General features: G+C 41.0%; 1 protein-coding gene across 2 annotated transcripts; it reads right to left on the bottom strand.

Moving 5' to 3' along the window:
* Positions 1–2,398: 2,398 nt before the first annotated feature.
* LOC139792780 (ovalbumin-like) lies at positions 2,399–9,861 on the bottom strand. 2 transcript variants are annotated; one of them, XM_071736587.1, is made up of 8 exons: positions 9,695–9,861; positions 8,254–8,438; positions 7,620–7,670; positions 6,914–7,042; positions 6,152–6,269; positions 4,807–4,949; positions 4,475–4,630; positions 2,399–3,488 (listed from the first exon to the last, which is right to left on the bottom strand). In XM_071736587.1, the coding sequence occupies exons 2-8, from the start codon at positions 8,419–8,421 to the stop codon at positions 3,093–3,095; spliced, it is 1,161 nt and encodes a 386-aa protein (XP_071592688.1). In that variant the 5' UTR covers positions 8,422–8,438; positions 9,695–9,861; the 3' UTR covers positions 2,399–3,092. The 2 variants fall into 2 exon arrangements, with proteins under 2 accessions (XP_071592688.1, XP_071592687.1); XM_071736586.1 differs by lacking the exon at positions 9,695–9,861 and having other exon boundaries at positions 8,254–8,666.
* Positions 9,862–17,446: the final 7,585 nt, after the last annotated feature.

Consider the following 17,446-nt stretch of genomic DNA (forward strand, 5'->3'; position numbering starts at 1 on the left):
CTCACTAATCCTTTGACTTAACTATTTCTCTTTGCACGTGTGAAATTACAAATACATGTGGGATGTGATGGCAGAGCAGTAAAAGCCTCTTATGGTGGGCCCTAAAGCTGTGATTCAGAGCCTTCTTCCATACTTGTGCTGAAAGAAATACTGGGAGTAAAAGAGAAGGTGACCTAGCTGAACTTCATGATGCAGCAGAGAGTCAAAGTCTCTAGGACATGCTGGGGACTATTTTGCAGCTTTGGAGATGAAGAGAGAAAGCTGTAACCCCCTCAGCTGACACAAAGGAGAGGACTTGTTCCGTGCTTCATGATGGAGAACTGATATCTTGTCACCCACCTTGGGTGCTACATTTAGGTCTGTCATTTATGTGCCTGTCATTACAGAAGCTACAGTGCCTCAGGTGTGGAAGGCTGCTGAAGTTCTTAACTGTTAGAACAATATTTCTGTGTCTGAGATTTGAGGATCCCAACATCCCTTGCTCAGTAGGTGTGTGATTTGCCAAGTCCCAGAATAGTTTAAAACTTTTCAGTCTCTGAAAACATAGGGCTGAGAATGTTAAGGAAGTGACTACCAAGGACAGAAATATGACTGCATGTTACTGTCATGGCAGAAGTCAGCAGAAATCATGAGTCCACACTGAACCTATCTGTCTACAGGAACCCATGTATTTCTTTGCATCCTTTGTTTGTGAAGAAGTATGTTTTGATTTATAACAACTACAATGGCCTAGAAATAGTGCCTTTTTGGAATAAATTTGCTGAAAATGAGTGCCCTGAGGATTTTAGGCTCTATATCTCCATGATCAGATCAACAGAGAAGGTGGTGTCATGTTAACTTCTTTTTTTTACAAGATTGTATTTGCTACCAGCAAGCTATGCCTTGTATGTACTGCCAAAATATGTGTTATCTTGAGTGGGGTGAGGCTGGGCAGGGGCAGGGGCAGGAGGAAAGTAGCCAAAGTAAATAGAACAAACAAAATGCTGTATGCTGGAACTTAAAAAACATCACCACAAACCACCTAGCACAGGTGCCTTGCTGTGCATACTGGGGTCAGAAAAGAGCACAGCTTTCTTCACTAATTTCACACCCCCTCAGAAAAAAACCCCGCCAACCTTCTCTTTAACTCATAAGGTTACTTCTTTGTGGCAGTTCTTCACTGGTCTGCTGCCTTTCTTGTTTCAGTGACAAAGGGAAGAATAATTAGTTCCAGAGGAAAACTGTTAACTTGCCACAGGTATTGCTACTTTTACCATGATTATTCTCTTTAGTTACAAAATAAGCACCTAGAGAGCCTTACAAATACACCACAAAAATAACAAGAAAATTCCTTTCCACTTCCCATTTTCATGTGTTCTCCAAGGTAGTGTTCTTGTCTCAGTAGGATGCAGATTATGCACAAACCCAGCTGCCTTCCAAAGTGTTTATCAGCTGCTGTTAAAAAGAGAAACTGAATGAATCATGGTTTGTGCTGGAAGTGTTATATCTCACTAGTTTGAGTTTTGTGTATGAAATATTATGGGTCATGCTGCTCCTTCCAGGCAGAAAATTGATCTCAGTATTTTATCTTAGACCAGTTAGGACAGGCTCTCATTCCACATCTCTCTGTAAGCAATGACCCAACTTTGATAAAACAACCATAGATTCATAGAATACCTCAACCTTGGACAGGAGCCATAAGGATCAAATCCACTCCCTGCTTCTCTCAGGACTACCTAAAACTAAAGCATATCACTAATATCCACTAATATCCAGACACTCCTTGAACTCTGACAAGCTTGGCACCCTGACCACTGCCCTGGGGAGCCAACCACCCTCCAGCGACCAACCACCCTCTCAGTGAGGAACCTTTTCCTAGTGTCCCATCTGTTTTTCCCTGATGCAGCTTCATTCCATTTCTTCCAATCCTATCACTGGGCACCAGAGAGAGAGATCAGCATCTCTCTCTCCACTGCCTCCTGTGAGGAAGTTGTGCACTGCTGAGGGGTGAGTGACCTCATGGCCAAACTGAGTGACCTCAGCTGCTCCTTGCCCTTGAGACCTTTCACCATCTTGGTCACGCTCCTCTGGACACCCTCTAATAGTCTGATGTCCTTCTTACATTGAAGGATCCAAAAGCACACACAGTACTCAAGGTGGGGTCACACCAGTGCAGTGTAGAGTGGGACAATCACCTCCTTTGACAGGTGAGTTATACCAGGTGAGCTAGATGCATCCCAGGACAAAGTTGGCATTTCTGGATTCCAGGGCATACAGTTGACTCATATTCAACTGTCCATCAACCCAAACACCCAGCTCTCTTTCCAGGCTACTCTTCAGCCCAGTTTGTTCCCCAGTTTGAATGTATAACCATGATTACCCTGTCCCAGATGCACTTGAAATAGTCCAAATTAAATGCTTTTGCTTAAACATGTTTTTATTATGATTAAAAGAGCAAAACTGTAATATCCACAAGACCCATTAGATATGGATACATGGAAAACAATTTGAATAGTAACACGCCATATTTGGGAGACAAAAGGATTTAAGGATAAATATGAATTATAGGGTTTCTATATTGCATCTTTAGAAAGTGAGGAAGAGCCTTGCAGTATCAGGAGCACAAAGAAAAAACAATTGCCTTGTCTGAGTAAGAGTGGTTGGTGACAGTTTAGAGTTCCATCTGGGAGCTTTCAAGTGACCAATTCCAGAGGAGTTACCACAAAGCTTAGCCATAGAGAAACCTGGCTTAACTAGAAGACTGCATTTTTGCCCTTAAAACTTTTGCTGATAAATGGGGTTGTGTTTTTTCAGTGGGATGATTTGGCACTATTATTGTTAAGTTGCACCAAGATCACCTTTGTTAATGCTCATGCCGTCTTTGGGTCCAAGTTTCATCCCCTTAACTCTTCATGAGTGAGTAAATAATATTACTCTGCAGAAAGGAAAGGCAAAGGGGCTCTGTTTTCATTTCTTTGACAATTTTTTTTTTTAATAAAGCCTTCCTGTTCTAGAAAAAAAATGGATGAAAGGGAAAGGGTGCACTTCTTTTTGCTCTTGATACTGCAGTGCTTCATTTCTAGGGAAAAGAAATTCTTTCAGCTTTCTTCTCTTTAAGGAGAAATGTATCTGCCAAAGAAGAGGATGCTGTTGGTTGGGTTGTGCTTGATCAAGAAGAGGAAAGGGTGGTCAGCCCTCCACTCTTCAGAGACACTTGTAACCTCCACCTCAGGTCCTGGTGAGCCTACCACCTCACTGCCTGCTTCCTGGATTTCCACAAATGCCTCATGGACAGCTTCAGAAATCTTCAGGCTCTCTGCTGAAGAGATGCCAGAGAGATTGGCTGAGGAACTGAACAGGTCAGTGATACCCAAGGCCACTAAGACAGATGTGAGGTTATATTTTTCCTCAATTTTCATGCGGGGGAGGTACACTTTGATGTTCCTCTCTTCCTTTGTGTTAGAACTGATCCACTCGATGAGTTTTTCAACAGTGATTGAAGACTCAAGCTGCAAGGAGACAAGCAAATGAGAGCACAGCTTCCTTTTTGGTGACGCAGTACCAATGTACTGGCATTTTTTTCTAGGTATATATGGATATTAATGTTTCTAGGAAAAGGAAGCACACTATGACTCTTTCTTCTGTTCTCTGTCCTGCTTCCTATTTCTTTAATAGGCTTGCTGCCAAACAACTTTCCTAATGAGATGGCTACTCAGCAAATTTCACCTAAAGCTCTTCTGTATATATTTTCCTTCCTTGGAAAATGTGTTCCAAAATAATTTTGTACTTTTGAATTGTAATTTTAGAAGGTCTAATTTTAAGACACCTTACCATTCAGGTGTTCATGGTAACCAATAACTAGTACTATCAGTTATCATTTGGAAATTTATCTGTGTTCAAATGCCTCTTCATTTTTATAACTCAGATCGCTTGAGTTAGTGTAGAAACATTTCATTCCACTCTCATTTATTACATAGCCTTTCCTATTCAGACTAATTGCAGTCCTAATTATGACAATGTCCCATGCCTGTATTCTGTTCCTATCTACAAAAGTATTTCATACACTTTTTTGGGGGGGGGAACTGCTTTAACTATTCCAGTTTTAGATTTTGGAGGCGTGAAGGAAGCATGTTTAGCACTGCCAAAACAATAATTACAACTAATGAAGTTAACATGAACTTCCCAGGAAGTCCTCAGCATGCAGAAAAGGAGTTATAAAACCTTTGGAGTTCAATCTGCTGCAGTAAAAACTGCTTAGCTAAAGAGAATCTGCTCTGAAGAACTACTAGAGCAGTTCTTTAAGCAACCCATGCTCAGCACAAACTGTTGCAGGACCACTGAGACAGCTGCATGCTTCCATGCAACAATCTCTTGCTGCCAGCATTCAGATCAGTGCTGGTGAACTGTTTTAGAATTATGTTATAGTGAAGTGCTTTGCAGCACCTAAATTTCACTGTGTTTATGGTTTTCTGAAACCCAGCTGCTAGGGATATACCTGCTCCAGGCCAGAGACATCATCAGGCAACAGCACCAACATGCTCAGCTGCCCACTGGCATAGGGAAGCTCCAGGATCTTCACTTTCTCAGAATCCACGACTTCCACTTTAAATGAACCAATCTGAGACATCATCTGCACGGGTTTGCTTTCTTGCTGCAAAACCAAGTAAGATAATATAGGTTTCAGAAAGATTATTCTAAGAGCGTAGAAATGGCTACTTACAGTTAACACTACTGAGGGCTCTTGTTCAGGAGGACTCTATAACAATTTGTCTACTCTCTTCAAGAATTCTAGAACATGCTACCTTTATGGTGATTGTTCCCATGTACCTCAGTTATTTTGAAAGGCACTTCCTGGGTGTCTTCATCCTTAAATGCTCTCTCCCATAATCCTTTGAAGTAAATGGCATTGACAAGGACCATTTCTGTTTGGGGATCCACAGAGCTTGGTTGAAGGAGACTTTTGATCATTCCTTTAAGAATGCATATGAAAAGAAAAAACATGTACATAACACATCAGTGTATAACACATCTTACTTGGCAAGCACTACATTCAATGAAGGGTATAAAGAGAATTTGTAGGGAGAAGGCTGTAGGGCAGGGATGTTTCGTTTTTGCAGTTGTAATCTTTTACTTCCAAGGCTGATTTGCTCACTGCTGTTGGCAATAGCTATTGTTTCCCTTTCTGTAAAGAATCATCATGAGAGACAGAAGATCCAGAGATTTACTTGTTACAAAAAGAGTCAACGTGTATATATTGTGACAATGAGAAGAACTACTGGAACCTTTTGTCCCAGGGTGGTCTCCAACCCAAACATAAACATAGATACTTCTTGCTTCAAACCAAAGATGAAAGGAGATGTCTATACCAAGAAAGGAAACCAGAGTTATGCTCTGCTTTTTTTCTAATACTTTGTTCTTGTTTATTCTGCAGTCTTCATGCACGTGGCAAGCTCCTTCCTTAGTGCTATTCCACCAGTGGCTTAATCATTGTCTGGTTTTCTCCTGCAAAGTGTGACATCACACCAGAGGTTGTGTGATAATGCATATTTCATTTCAGGTAAAAATCAGCATATTTTATCTGTGTTTGCTGTTTGGGCCGTGCGTTTCAAACGAGAGCAAATAATGTTTTTAGGGGGAATTGGAAGAGACTGGAAGAATGGAGGAGCCACATGGATATGCAGTAGGGTAAATATTCCAATTGTGATATGCCTCTTTCTGTGCATTTAATACACCTTCCTACCATTTCTTTACTTTGTGGTTTTCCATGGCCTTTTACCTCTTAAGATTTCTCAAGTACCTTATGACTGCATGCCATACTCAACAGGCACATAACTCTGGGAATCTTGAGGGCAAAACACACTGATCAAAGGACACTCAGATTCTCAATGTTAGTATCAAACCATGTGTCAATATTTACAAAGTATATTCTAGTGCAGTCTCTTTCATCAGAACTGGAAGTACTATATACACACAAAGCCTCTTAGATACAGAGAGTCCCTAAATAGGTATCTGAGGGGAAAAAAATAAAATAATGATCTATTATCCAAGAGAAGGAACAGAGGTGAATATTTTGGATTTTTTTGTTTGTTTCTTAACTTAAGCATGCTCATATGCAGTTCAAACATGGGGATAGAAGGAAAAATACTTATGCCAATACTTGGTTTGCTCTTACCATCTGTCTGACTTTCAACCCAGGAATTGATGACCTGTCTGGCTTGTTCTGCAGCTGTTTGAAAGTTGATAGTTTCCAAGCCTCCTTTGTACAGTTCCTTCACACATTGTAAGTATTCCTGCAAAGTTAGAATATGCAGTTTTCAAATCAGAATGTCATTTTGGAAACATGAAACACAAGACTGAAATTAGCAGTTATGAATAATCTGCTTATTAAGGCTAATCAGTAAGCCATGACTCTGGTTCATAAGCATCTTAAGATTTTACATTCACTACTTCAAGCAAGAGTATATGTTCACATTTTAAAAAATATTTTCCAGACCTGAGTCTGATTAAAAAATGAAATTCCTTTCAGTTGAACTATCGTTGTTTTCTTTTCATTTTGCTTTTTATTTTGCAATTGTATTGCCCTTTGGTTTCAAAGCAAATGTTCCTTTCGATGTGAAAAGACAATATTTTTGAGGACCTGTAGTTACTTTTCAGATTTGTTTTACAAATTATGAAAGTAGTTGGAGTTAACTTTATTAATTATATCTTGATGTGATTGGATCCTGATAGTACTTTGCACAAACATGTTTTTGGCTAGACACATTTTATCTCAAGACTGCAGAGGTTTAGGGCTGTAACAGAGTGAAGTTATGGATCTTTCTTCCATGTGGAAGAAAAAAAAAATTATCAGAACATAGACTTCTGAAAATGCTTTTGCATTACATGACAGCTTTGAGTTGGAAATACACTCAGATTAGATTTTAGAGCAACTTACTGGTAGGATTGGGTATGTCTCTTCAGCGTAGAGTCTGCTGGCAAAAGCGAGTGAATAATTGTCACTTGGTTTGGTGAGTTGGCTGAATGTGTCTTTAAGTGAAGCATGGACACTTTCAGATGTGGGGCACTGAATCATTGGCATGAATATAAATAAAAAGAAAGATGGTGTTATTCTAGTTTTAGTAGTTAGTTTTTCACACTAAATGAGTTCAGACCCGTCTTAACAAAATGTACAGGATGAAGAACAATTTTGGGCTACAATGACACTGATGTAATTTTCTAATATACTCAATTCTGTGCCATTTTTCTACTGCAGTTTCCTCATACCTCTTTCAGGGTGCCATACTTAATTACCCACTACAGTAATCTAGCTCCAGCAGATCAAGTAGCCTTTCCTCCATTCCAAACCCGTTCCATTTAACCAGTAACATCCAGTGCCCTTGCCTAAGCATAAAAATGCCTAATCATAATAATATTTCCCCTGTTTCCTTAATATGATGATGCTGGGTTTCATATTATGCTTGTTATGAATCCTCTGTTACCCTCCTTCTCTTTCTAGTCTTATGAGCAAGGTGTTCCCCCAACTGCTGGATGCAGAGCACTAGCTGCTCATTGGAAAGGGGTTGGAACTGCTAAGGGACCACTTAATTTGCTAGATTTTGCTCCCAGGAGAAAGTGACACAGAGAAGAAATTATTTCCATACCTGAGATTCAATTGCCTCTCCAAATCCTGTGATTTTGTCAAAGTGAACAACCTGTAATTGAAAATTACAATAGTTGAAGTAGCAGGTATGATGAAAAAAGGCTGTTTAACTGAGATTAACACATGATATTTGAAGTAAACTTATTGGCTATCTGAGAAGTTGGATGACCCAAAAGGTGCAATCCATCTGTCAACAGCTGTGCTTACTGTCCTACTGAACATCTAGAAACCTGCTCAAGGGTGTGCTTCCAGGTAACAAACCAGACACTCTCTGTGAAGGAAGTGAGAGCTGCAGGAAACTCATGGGAGCCATTTTGTAGTCTGGAAACCTGTTTAGGCTCTTTTCATTGGGTTTTTATCTACTTTTCTTACTGTAAATAAAGGACCACTGAAACATAGTGGTCTCTTTGAGCATCCTACTGATAACAATAATAAAATAAAATTTAAATCCAGTTTCAAGATTTCTGGCTGCTTCATTTGTTTGATACTGTGAAAGTTTGAGGTGGTTGCAGCTTTTGATAATCCTGGATCCATATATTTTAGCTTCTGAGCTATGCAAAGGACATTATCATATATTTAAGTGCTGTGACTCTATTGAGCAGCAGGAAGGTTTAAATCCTTAACTGTAGCCTCACCTTGTCTATCTGAGCCCTGGTGTCTTCTCTTGCACCTAGGTAGACCATGGACAGAGCTGAAATGATACTCAGAGGGGAGATAATGATGTTCTCATTCACATGCTGGAATTTTAGCTCCTTGAACACATCAAAACAAAATTCTGTGCTTGCTGCACCGATGGAGCCCATTGTGAAACCTGTATTGTCTAAAACAAACAGCAAAAATACAGTTACAATAATGAGGAAATACTCTGTTTTCATAAATGTGTTTACTTCAGCATTTGTATTCAGTTGTCTTTTTGGCAGTAAAATTACTCAGAGATCTTCAAGTTGTGTGTCATTTCTGTTTACCTTTTCAAGGCAGTCAAACAACAATTGCCTATGTTTATTTTCATCCAGTGAAGACTAGAATTCCTTGGTACTTTGTAGTACCTTTGATGAAGACACAAAAATAGGATCTATCTTTGGGACCCTTATAAAACAGGAAGTTTAAAGTGCAAGTTGTAGTAGACTTCTTCTATCCTTGGACAAATGTAAGTAAAAGCAGTTGCTCGATGACTATTTTCTAAAAATAAGTAAGGGCAGTAAAATATCTATTTGTGGCACAATACTGTCAGTAGATATTCAGAGGATTGCATCTTTTCTCTTGTTTTAGTAATGAAAGCATGGATAGGCAAAATAATTTTTCTAAGGTCACCTAGGCTAGGAGAGAGACTGATGCAAAATTGTGCTTTCAGATTTACCTTGCTTTTACTTAAAAGTATCCATGTATACTACACTCTAGCCTTTCTGAGAAATTAAATATTGCTAGTGACATTCAGATAGAACAGAAATGCAGACTTAATCAAATAGCAACATCTACCATAATGTAGCACTGTTAAATGATTGTTTGTTAGTGACCACACTTGTGAGTATACACATACACTCGCACACACATTTCTATCACTATCCTTTCTGTATACAAGTTCACTTTTATAGATTATTGTAAACATATAAGTCTGTGCTCTGGCACACATTCTTACCTTGTGTGGTATTCACTAGCTGTATTTTCCGGGGTTCAACTGTTAGAAAAATTTCACACTAAAATAAATCTAGCAAATTCACTGAATGCCACAGAGTTTCTCTTAGTACACTGTTGAACCAGAGGTCATTCAAGCAAAATTGTTCTTTGCTGTCATTATGAAACTTAAAAGATACTGAAGGAGAGGATAAGTTGCTCTGAAATACAGTAGTATTTTAAGCACAGAGCCTATACTTTTAAAAAGTCTTCTGAAAGCAATTACCCAGTTTAACAGGTAATGAAGTAGTACAGAATGCATACACACAGGTGAGAAGATTAGTAGAGAATATCACGTAGATATTCTGTCTTTAAGATACCAAATACAACACAATAATTGCTGCTTATAAGCTTAGACATTGACAAGAAATAATATAGTGAGAACATACCTGGAAAAATGCTTACCTTTTGAGCTTCAGCACCAAAGGCAATACAGCTTTCCAGCTGTAGTAGACAGACTGGCTGAGCCCTGGGGAATTTATACAGTCTGAATTGTGACCCACCCGCTGCTGCCCTTCAGAAGTTTGACCTTTGACACCATAAAAATAACTTATGGGATTAGGTCAGATTTTAGTTTCAATGGATCCATTTTTTATTGAAAGGAGAGCAAATATTCGTTTATTATTATGTATAACAAAGTGTTTTTTTCTAGTGCATAAGGACTGATGGGTTCATTTGCAACTAGATAATGGGATGCCAATAAAAACAAGAAATGTGAAAATTTGGTGATGGAAAATGTAATTAGCAGTTGTTAGTCAATCTGACATTAATTAGTCAATTTGTTGGTGTGGTTTTAAGTAAACCAGAATTCTTTCAATTTAGCCTTTTTGAATGTACAAGAGGACTATATTCTACTAAAAAAACCCTGGGGAAATAAAGAAGAATGCTTATGAGAAAGCCAATTGAGACGGAGGTCAAAAGCAGGCACATCATCTTTGAAAAGATGGAGTATTTCTAAAGGACCTTTTGATGTATATGAAGGTTTTATAGCAAACTATTTTATTCTCAGGGTTTAATAGCAACACAAAGCCTCAGACAAAGTAGAAAGTAGCCAATTCCAAATGTGTTTGTTGTATGTACTTGCAATGCATCTCTCAAATTTTCCATGGCCTGGTGACAGAGGAGCTGTGATGTCCAGCTAAAGGAGTGTTCATGGTCTATGGGACAATCATAATATACAATAGAGAATATGTTTCAGTAATAAAAGCATTTCAGTTATAAAAGCTATTGTTCTGTATTGAAATAATAGAGTGAACAAACAGTAAGAAACCATTCTGACCTCTGTAAAGCACTATGTGATTTTAAAAAAGGGAGGGGGGGAAATCCCGAAGTCAGTATGACACATTTCTTCAGAACGTATAGAGAGATGTCTGTGATCTCTCTTAAGGAGTAGACATAGGCTCCTAGAAGTTGAGACAGTGCAGTTTTCTCTGCCTCAGTCTGATTCCTTTTGTGAAGATAAAACAAGCCATAGAAACATGCATTCTCCTTCCTGCGTTGTTGCCACCAAACAGTCTGAGATCCTAAGTAAGACAAGATTGTAGTGGAAGTGTTATTTTTTTTTTGTTAGATTTCTACTCCACAGGTATAAGCCAAGTGTTTTCGTTTGTTTTGTTTTTTATAGTTTCCCACTGGTAATTGGACAGATACGTGTCTATACTTAAGCACAAAATAATTCTTCTCTTTTTTTTTTTAAATCAGACTACTACTTCTGTTTCAGACTTTAATAAAGCCTAAAAAGCTTGTCTGCTTTTTCAAAGGATAGAATTGCTTCTCACAAAACATTATCCCTACCTATTAAATATGCATTAGATTAGTATGTTGAGTGAGAAAGGGAATAGAGAATGAGGTGCACTGTTAATCAAAAATCTCCACCATCTGCTCAAACACCAGTAACGAATTGTGTAGATGTTTTCTACATAGCTCTTCATGCCTGTTTGTTAACATACAGATCAATGCTGCACTTAAACACCCTGGTGAAATAACAAGGAAAAGAAGGACAGCTTTGCCTCTCACTGAGGCAAGGAACTGTCTACCAGACAGCCTCAAAGGGGAAGCTTCTAGGAACTGTGAAACATTAAAACTGTGCTGCATAGATGAGAAGAATACCCAAAGATCTCCTTGAGAAGGAAGCAGTAAGGACACAGTTTTAGTGGGAAAATTTCGATCTTTCCAGAGGCCTTGTCTGAGAGCATGTTACATGGATACAGCCAGGGCACTGGGACTGGGCAGCTTAGCTAGAATCTCAAGTTGCAGCTCAGGCTCCCCTGTGTTTAAAGGGTGAGCAGCTGAAAGGGTGAGCAAGTGGTGTGAAACTAGGAGAATACAGTGCTTTTTAAATGAAAACTCTGGGAGAAGCTCCATCCTTGGCTGAGTTGTCAGATGGAGAATCCTTAATAAATTGTGTTGTAGGAAAGTCTCCACTACAGAAAAGGAGCAAGTTATCCACTATGGCCAAAGCTGTCAGCTCTTTTGTCTAAGCAGGCACCACACCAGGTTAGTAAGGGCAGGGTGTTTCCAAAGTAACCCTGGCATATGTAATATACCATTCCTCTCCTTTCCTCTCCTCTACTTTCCTGTATGAAAACCATATGAAATTTTTAACAAGAGCAAGTTCTGGATTATATACCTGGGACACAGTAATGCTGGTTATATATACAAACTGGGGGACAAGAGCTTGGAGAGCAGCCCTGTGGAAAGAGATAGGGGGGCTTGAGTAAATTGAAAAATGGTAATGGTAATGGTAAATTGAATATGAGTCAACTGTGTGCCCTGGCAGCCTAAAAGGCCAACAGTGTCCTGGGGGGCATCAAGCACAGTGCATCTCAGCAGTCAAGAGAGATGATTGTCCCACTCTACACTGCACTTATGTGACATTACTTCAAGTACTGTGTACAGTTTTGGATGCCTCAATACAAGAACATCAAACATTTAGAGTGTATCCAGAGTTGTGCTCGTTTTGTCTGAAACAGAATTAATTTTCTTCGTAGCAGTTAGTGTGGGACAAGGTTTTGGATTTGTGCTGAAAACAGTGTTGGTAACTCAGGGATGCCCTACTTGTTGCTGAGCAGTGCTGGCACAGCATCAAGGCCCTTTTTGCTTTTCACAAAGTGGGCACGGGTGAGTGGGCAGAAGGTGGGATAGCTGGGTGACACAGCTGGGATGGCTGACCCAAACTGAACACAGGAATATCCTATGCCATAGGACATTGTGCTCAGCATATAAAGCTGGGGGAAGAAGAAGGAAGGGGGGAACATTCAGAGTGATGGCATTTTTATTCCCAAGTAACTATTGTGCACGTTGTAGCCCTGATTTCCTGGAGATGGCTGAAAAATACTTTCCTGCTGATGGAAAGTGGTGAACAAATTCCTTGTTTTGCTTTGCTAGCATGTGAAAGTTTTTCCTATTAAATTGTCCTTATCTCAACCCATTTGTCTCACTTTTACGCTTCTCATTTTTTCCCCCACCCCACTGAGAGGAAAGTAAGTGGCTGTGTGGTGCTTAGTTGCTGGCTGGGGTTAAACCACATCAAGAGGAAGGTGATCAAGATGGTGAAAGCTCCTGAGGGCAAGACTTAAAAGGATCAGATGAAGTCACTTGGCTTAATCAGCTTAGAGATGAGAAGGCTGAGGGGTGACTTCATCACAGTCTACAACTTCCTCAAGGGGACAGTGAAGGGGGGGTGCTGATCTCTCTCTGGTAACCAGAGATAGGACACAAGGAAATGAAGCTTCATCAGAGGAAGTTCAGATTGTACATTAGGAAAAGGTTCCTTACTGAGAGGGTAGTCAGTCACTGGTACAGGTTCCCCTGGTTGTAGTCATGGCACCAATCCTGTCAGCGTTCAAGGAGCACCTAGAAAACACTCTTAGACATACAGTTTAGTTTTAGGTAGTCCTGTGAGAAGCAAGGAGTTTAACTTGGTGATTGTATTGGGTCCCTTCCAGCCCTATGAATCTATGACTGTTTAGTCAGAGTTGGTTCATTGCTTACAGAAAGATGAGGAATGAGAGTTTATCCTCACTATGATCTAATATATAATATTGAGACCAATTTGATGTTTCTATGAATCTGTGTGTACACCTATTGAGCTTTTTCTCACACTCTTTATACTGAAACTCAGATCTGTTCCACTATTTTCACTCTTCATGCCTTTTTGGTTTTTTTCAGGGCCACTTTATGTTCACAGGAGTTTGTTTCTATTTCTATTGCACTGATATCGCACACAGACAGGACTTGGCCAGTACATTTAACTATGTCAAACCTGCCTTCCAAGTGTCCCTCAAGCCTCTCTCCTAAACAATCCTGATTCCCTTCCCCTTAATCTGGTTTATTGTACATGAATTGCATAAGTGTCTAGACCCAGTCAAAGGCCCCAGTTCATCACAAATGGCCTTTATTTTATGATCTACAAACATATAAAGGAAGCACCTGAAGTTTTGTCAAGTGACCATTTTTTTACACCATCGTAATACAAGTAGAGAATAAAAATTATTCCAGAGGGTTTTTTATACCCAGTGAAGTTGAATTCTGTGTAGTGTCCTGGTTCCAGACATGCACAAGTTTTTATGTTTAATGCAGAGGTTTGTTTCATTACATGTAGAAAAGCCTTGTATTCTCTTTAAGAATTAGAGTTTCAGGTTCAGAACACACCTATAGTCAGCAAAAACATGGAAGATAAGAAAGTCTGCTTTGATGGTGGATGAAAAAAAACATGCTGTGCTCCTTCCTAGAGGCCTGTTTCAGTTTTCTGTGCTCAGACTATATGCAAGGCCAGTTGTGAATAACAGAATCTGCCCATAAGCAAATGTAGATCTGGATTAGAAAAGACCATCAGCTCACAAAAGGCCTTCTACAGTCTGCTTAAAATGGGGTCTGTAGAGAGTAAGCAAATCTTCCTGCAGATGGAAGCCTGCTTGGGACAGCTGGCAATGGATTTCTTGTCCAGCACAGCTGTGCAAAGCAGTACAAACAGTTCTGTCACACATCCTTGTTTGACAATGCTGGTCCCAAGAAAGAGGTCATCTAAGGCTCTGATGCCCTTTCCTATGCCAGGCATTTCATTGTGGACCTGTCTCTAAACCAACAGGCTCTTGAGTACCTGAGCCTTGGACAGCTGAGGGTAGCAAGGCACTTTTTGTCCAGGAGGATATGAAGTCCAGGTCAGCTCACAGACCAGAGCCTCTCATCCAATCACCACAACACACACAATACTTGAGGCTTTGTTCTCCTCCTTGTTCCTGCTCTTTTGCCAGTAGGAAGGACCATGTTAATTGTTTTGTGTTTGTCTTCATTCCATATTGTGAATCTGGAAGTTGTCTTTCTGTGAGAGACAGAAGCAATCATTCACAAAGAGAGAAATCCAGAGTGACTGCAGCTGACTGTCTGGTTTTCATTGCAGACTTTGGCACTTAACCTCTCAATGATGGTTTCTCTCTCAGTTGTTCTGTGGGACTGTTTTTCCCCAGGCCAAAGAAAATGAGGTGTCTGGTTGAGCTCCATCAGACAGATCATAGTCCATCTGACACCTCTCTGCAGCAGTGCTGTCCCATTCTGAAGAGATGGACATTGTTGCCCACAGTGCTGCCTTACTTGTTCACAGACTGTGTCAGGGGCATTTATCATCACCCTTACTTGTCATTGTGATATCCCATATTAGGACTTACATTCTTTATAACCTGACATGTGCTCAGTCTTCCTTGTATAACTGGTGAGTTCTTGATGCTCCCTCATGGATATTTGCTTTAACATAGGTTAATGTGGCTGTCATGGCATAACTTTCAATGATCACATCCCACACGCCAGCAACACACTGTATGGGGGTATTTGATCCAGAAATGGATGATCACCCTCACTGTGGCTGAATCAGTTTTAACCTCACCTACAGGCAAAGCCTTTCACTTGCTCCCATACATGTCACATATCTTGCTGCTGAAACAATATGCAGGCTGTCTCTGATGATGAAGTTGCCTTCATTCTCAGCTCAAAAGCAAAAAGATTTATTTCTGGAGTTGGAAGCAAGAAGAATCCACCAGGCAGGAGTATAAAAGCTTTCTCCTGCATGTAGGGATAGAATTTGAAAAGCAAAAATTTTACTGGAGGAAAAACTGACAAGGGCAGTAAGAAAATCTTCTTTAGGTAGAACTCCAAAAAGAAGACTGAGGAAAAGTCAGGATGATTGGGGAAGATTCCTGATCTTCATAAAGGAAAAGGAGAGTTCAGGAGTCTACAGGTGTCTGCACTTACTGAAAATGTGCAATGCACAGCTGCAAGGCACTGGTCCTAGCCTTCATTATGATCTGTGTTAAGAAAGGCACCGAGATTTTGCAGTATATTAGTTAAAAATACCATTTATTGCAGCTAACATTAAAATGAAAAAGGTAGTATTATAGATAATCTTACATTCCCTCAGATGCAGGGAGCCCTAAGTTGTGCAGCACTGGACAGTCCACCCACCAGTCATGGAATGGCATCCACAGTCACTGACACATTGGTCTTCAGAGCTCTTGCAGGATTTTCTAAAGAAGAAAACAATTTTATTAATTTCTACTATGAAACAAAAGGATGTTCACATAGAAACATGATATTTCACTTTGTGATAAATACAAGGACACAGATGGTTCAAATGACCCATGCTAAGTGGGAGCTACCTGCAGATTTCTTCCTTCTGATGGCATGCAAAGTTTACCTTGCATCCTGGTGTATGTGCAGCACAGGATAGGAAGGCAACCTATAGGCTCAGCACAGCACAGACCTGGGGTTTCTTGTGCCAGCGGTTATGTGAATCACTAAATCCTTGATGTAGAATTGTATTTGAGTTAAATCAGCTACAGAAGCAAAGCCTCCTTTGGGAGCATTTTGAGACACACAAAGGAATAAAACATGGTGGGAGAAGCCAGCACAGGTTTACCAAGGGCAAATCTTTCCTGACCAATCTCATTGTTTTCTAGGATGGGATGGCTTGTTCTATAACAAGGTAGAGGGTATCATGCAGCCTGACTTTAGTAAGATGATCTTCCAGAATTCTTGTGGTCAGATTGAAGAGCTATAGTCTGAGTAACCAGACAATATTGTGGGTGCACAATTATCAGGACTGACATGAGCAGCCCAAGCTGTGCATGAGGACAGTGAGCCTGGCAAAGGGCTACCCCCAGGGTGGGCAGTGCCCTCAATATCTGGTGCCACACCACAAGGTCTGATCCCAGGGCAGCAGAACCAAATGACAGCAGCAGGGTCCATCTACAGCCATGGACACAGCAAGAGAAGAAGCAGGGCTTGGGTCCATTGACAGAGTTGAGGGTCAGGGAGCAGTGAGTGCTGGCTGCTCCCTGTGGGGTGGGGGACTCAGTGTCCAGGGCCCAACCCCATGATGCTTAAGCAAGGGAAGCAGGACAGAGTTTGAAAGGGTGGCAGTTCCAGGCAAGTCTTCAGATCATAAGGCAACACAGCCTCCTTGTCCAAAACCAAGACAGAAAGTTAATGCACAAGTGAGGGTTGGGATCGAATCTAATGACCAGTGGGAAGGTCCATGGGGACAGGGCAGAGCCAAGGTGAAGCCAGGACATGAGTCCATAAGTTGGGATCAGGAGGGTCCATGGCCAGGCAGGGCAGGGCTGTGGGGAACAGGAGATCAACCCTGATGTGGTGTGGCAGGGGCAGGGGTGATGGTGCCCAGGGTGTAGGGTGGGTGCTGGGATGTGGGGAGGTGGGGGAGGCCCCGTGGGAGATCAGTGGCCTCAGGGCTTAGGCACAGCCGGCTGCCCTCTGAGGAAAGTTAATCCTGACTCCTTACAGAGACCTGGGCTAAGGAGGGACTTGATTTAGTGTGATTCAGTGGCTGTGGGGTGTTAGTGAGGGTTTCAGGGATGAGAGGGCCCGGGCAGGGACAGGGGATTGGAAAGGGAGATGGTCAGGGGGCTGAGTGAGGGTGTGGGGCCATGCCAGCAGGCCCTGGTTGGGCACAAGCCAGAAGGGAACAAAGGTCCAGCAGGATGGAAGGGTGTGAGTCACTCAGGAGTCTGGGTGTGAGTAATGGGTGAGTGCTGTGGGGAGACCATGAAGTTTTGTAAGGACAAGACCCTGCATGACCAGAAGCCATCAGAGGGCTCGGGGAGGCCTGAGCTCACTCTCAGGCAGCAGCAAGAGCCAGGTTCTCCC

Source organism: Heliangelus exortis, chromosome 2 (genome assembly GCF_036169615.1).
Source record: "Heliangelus exortis chromosome 2, bHelExo1.hap1, whole genome shotgun sequence".
In the NCBI taxonomy this organism is placed as follows: domain Eukaryota; kingdom Metazoa; phylum Chordata; class Aves; order Apodiformes; family Trochilidae; genus Heliangelus; species Heliangelus exortis.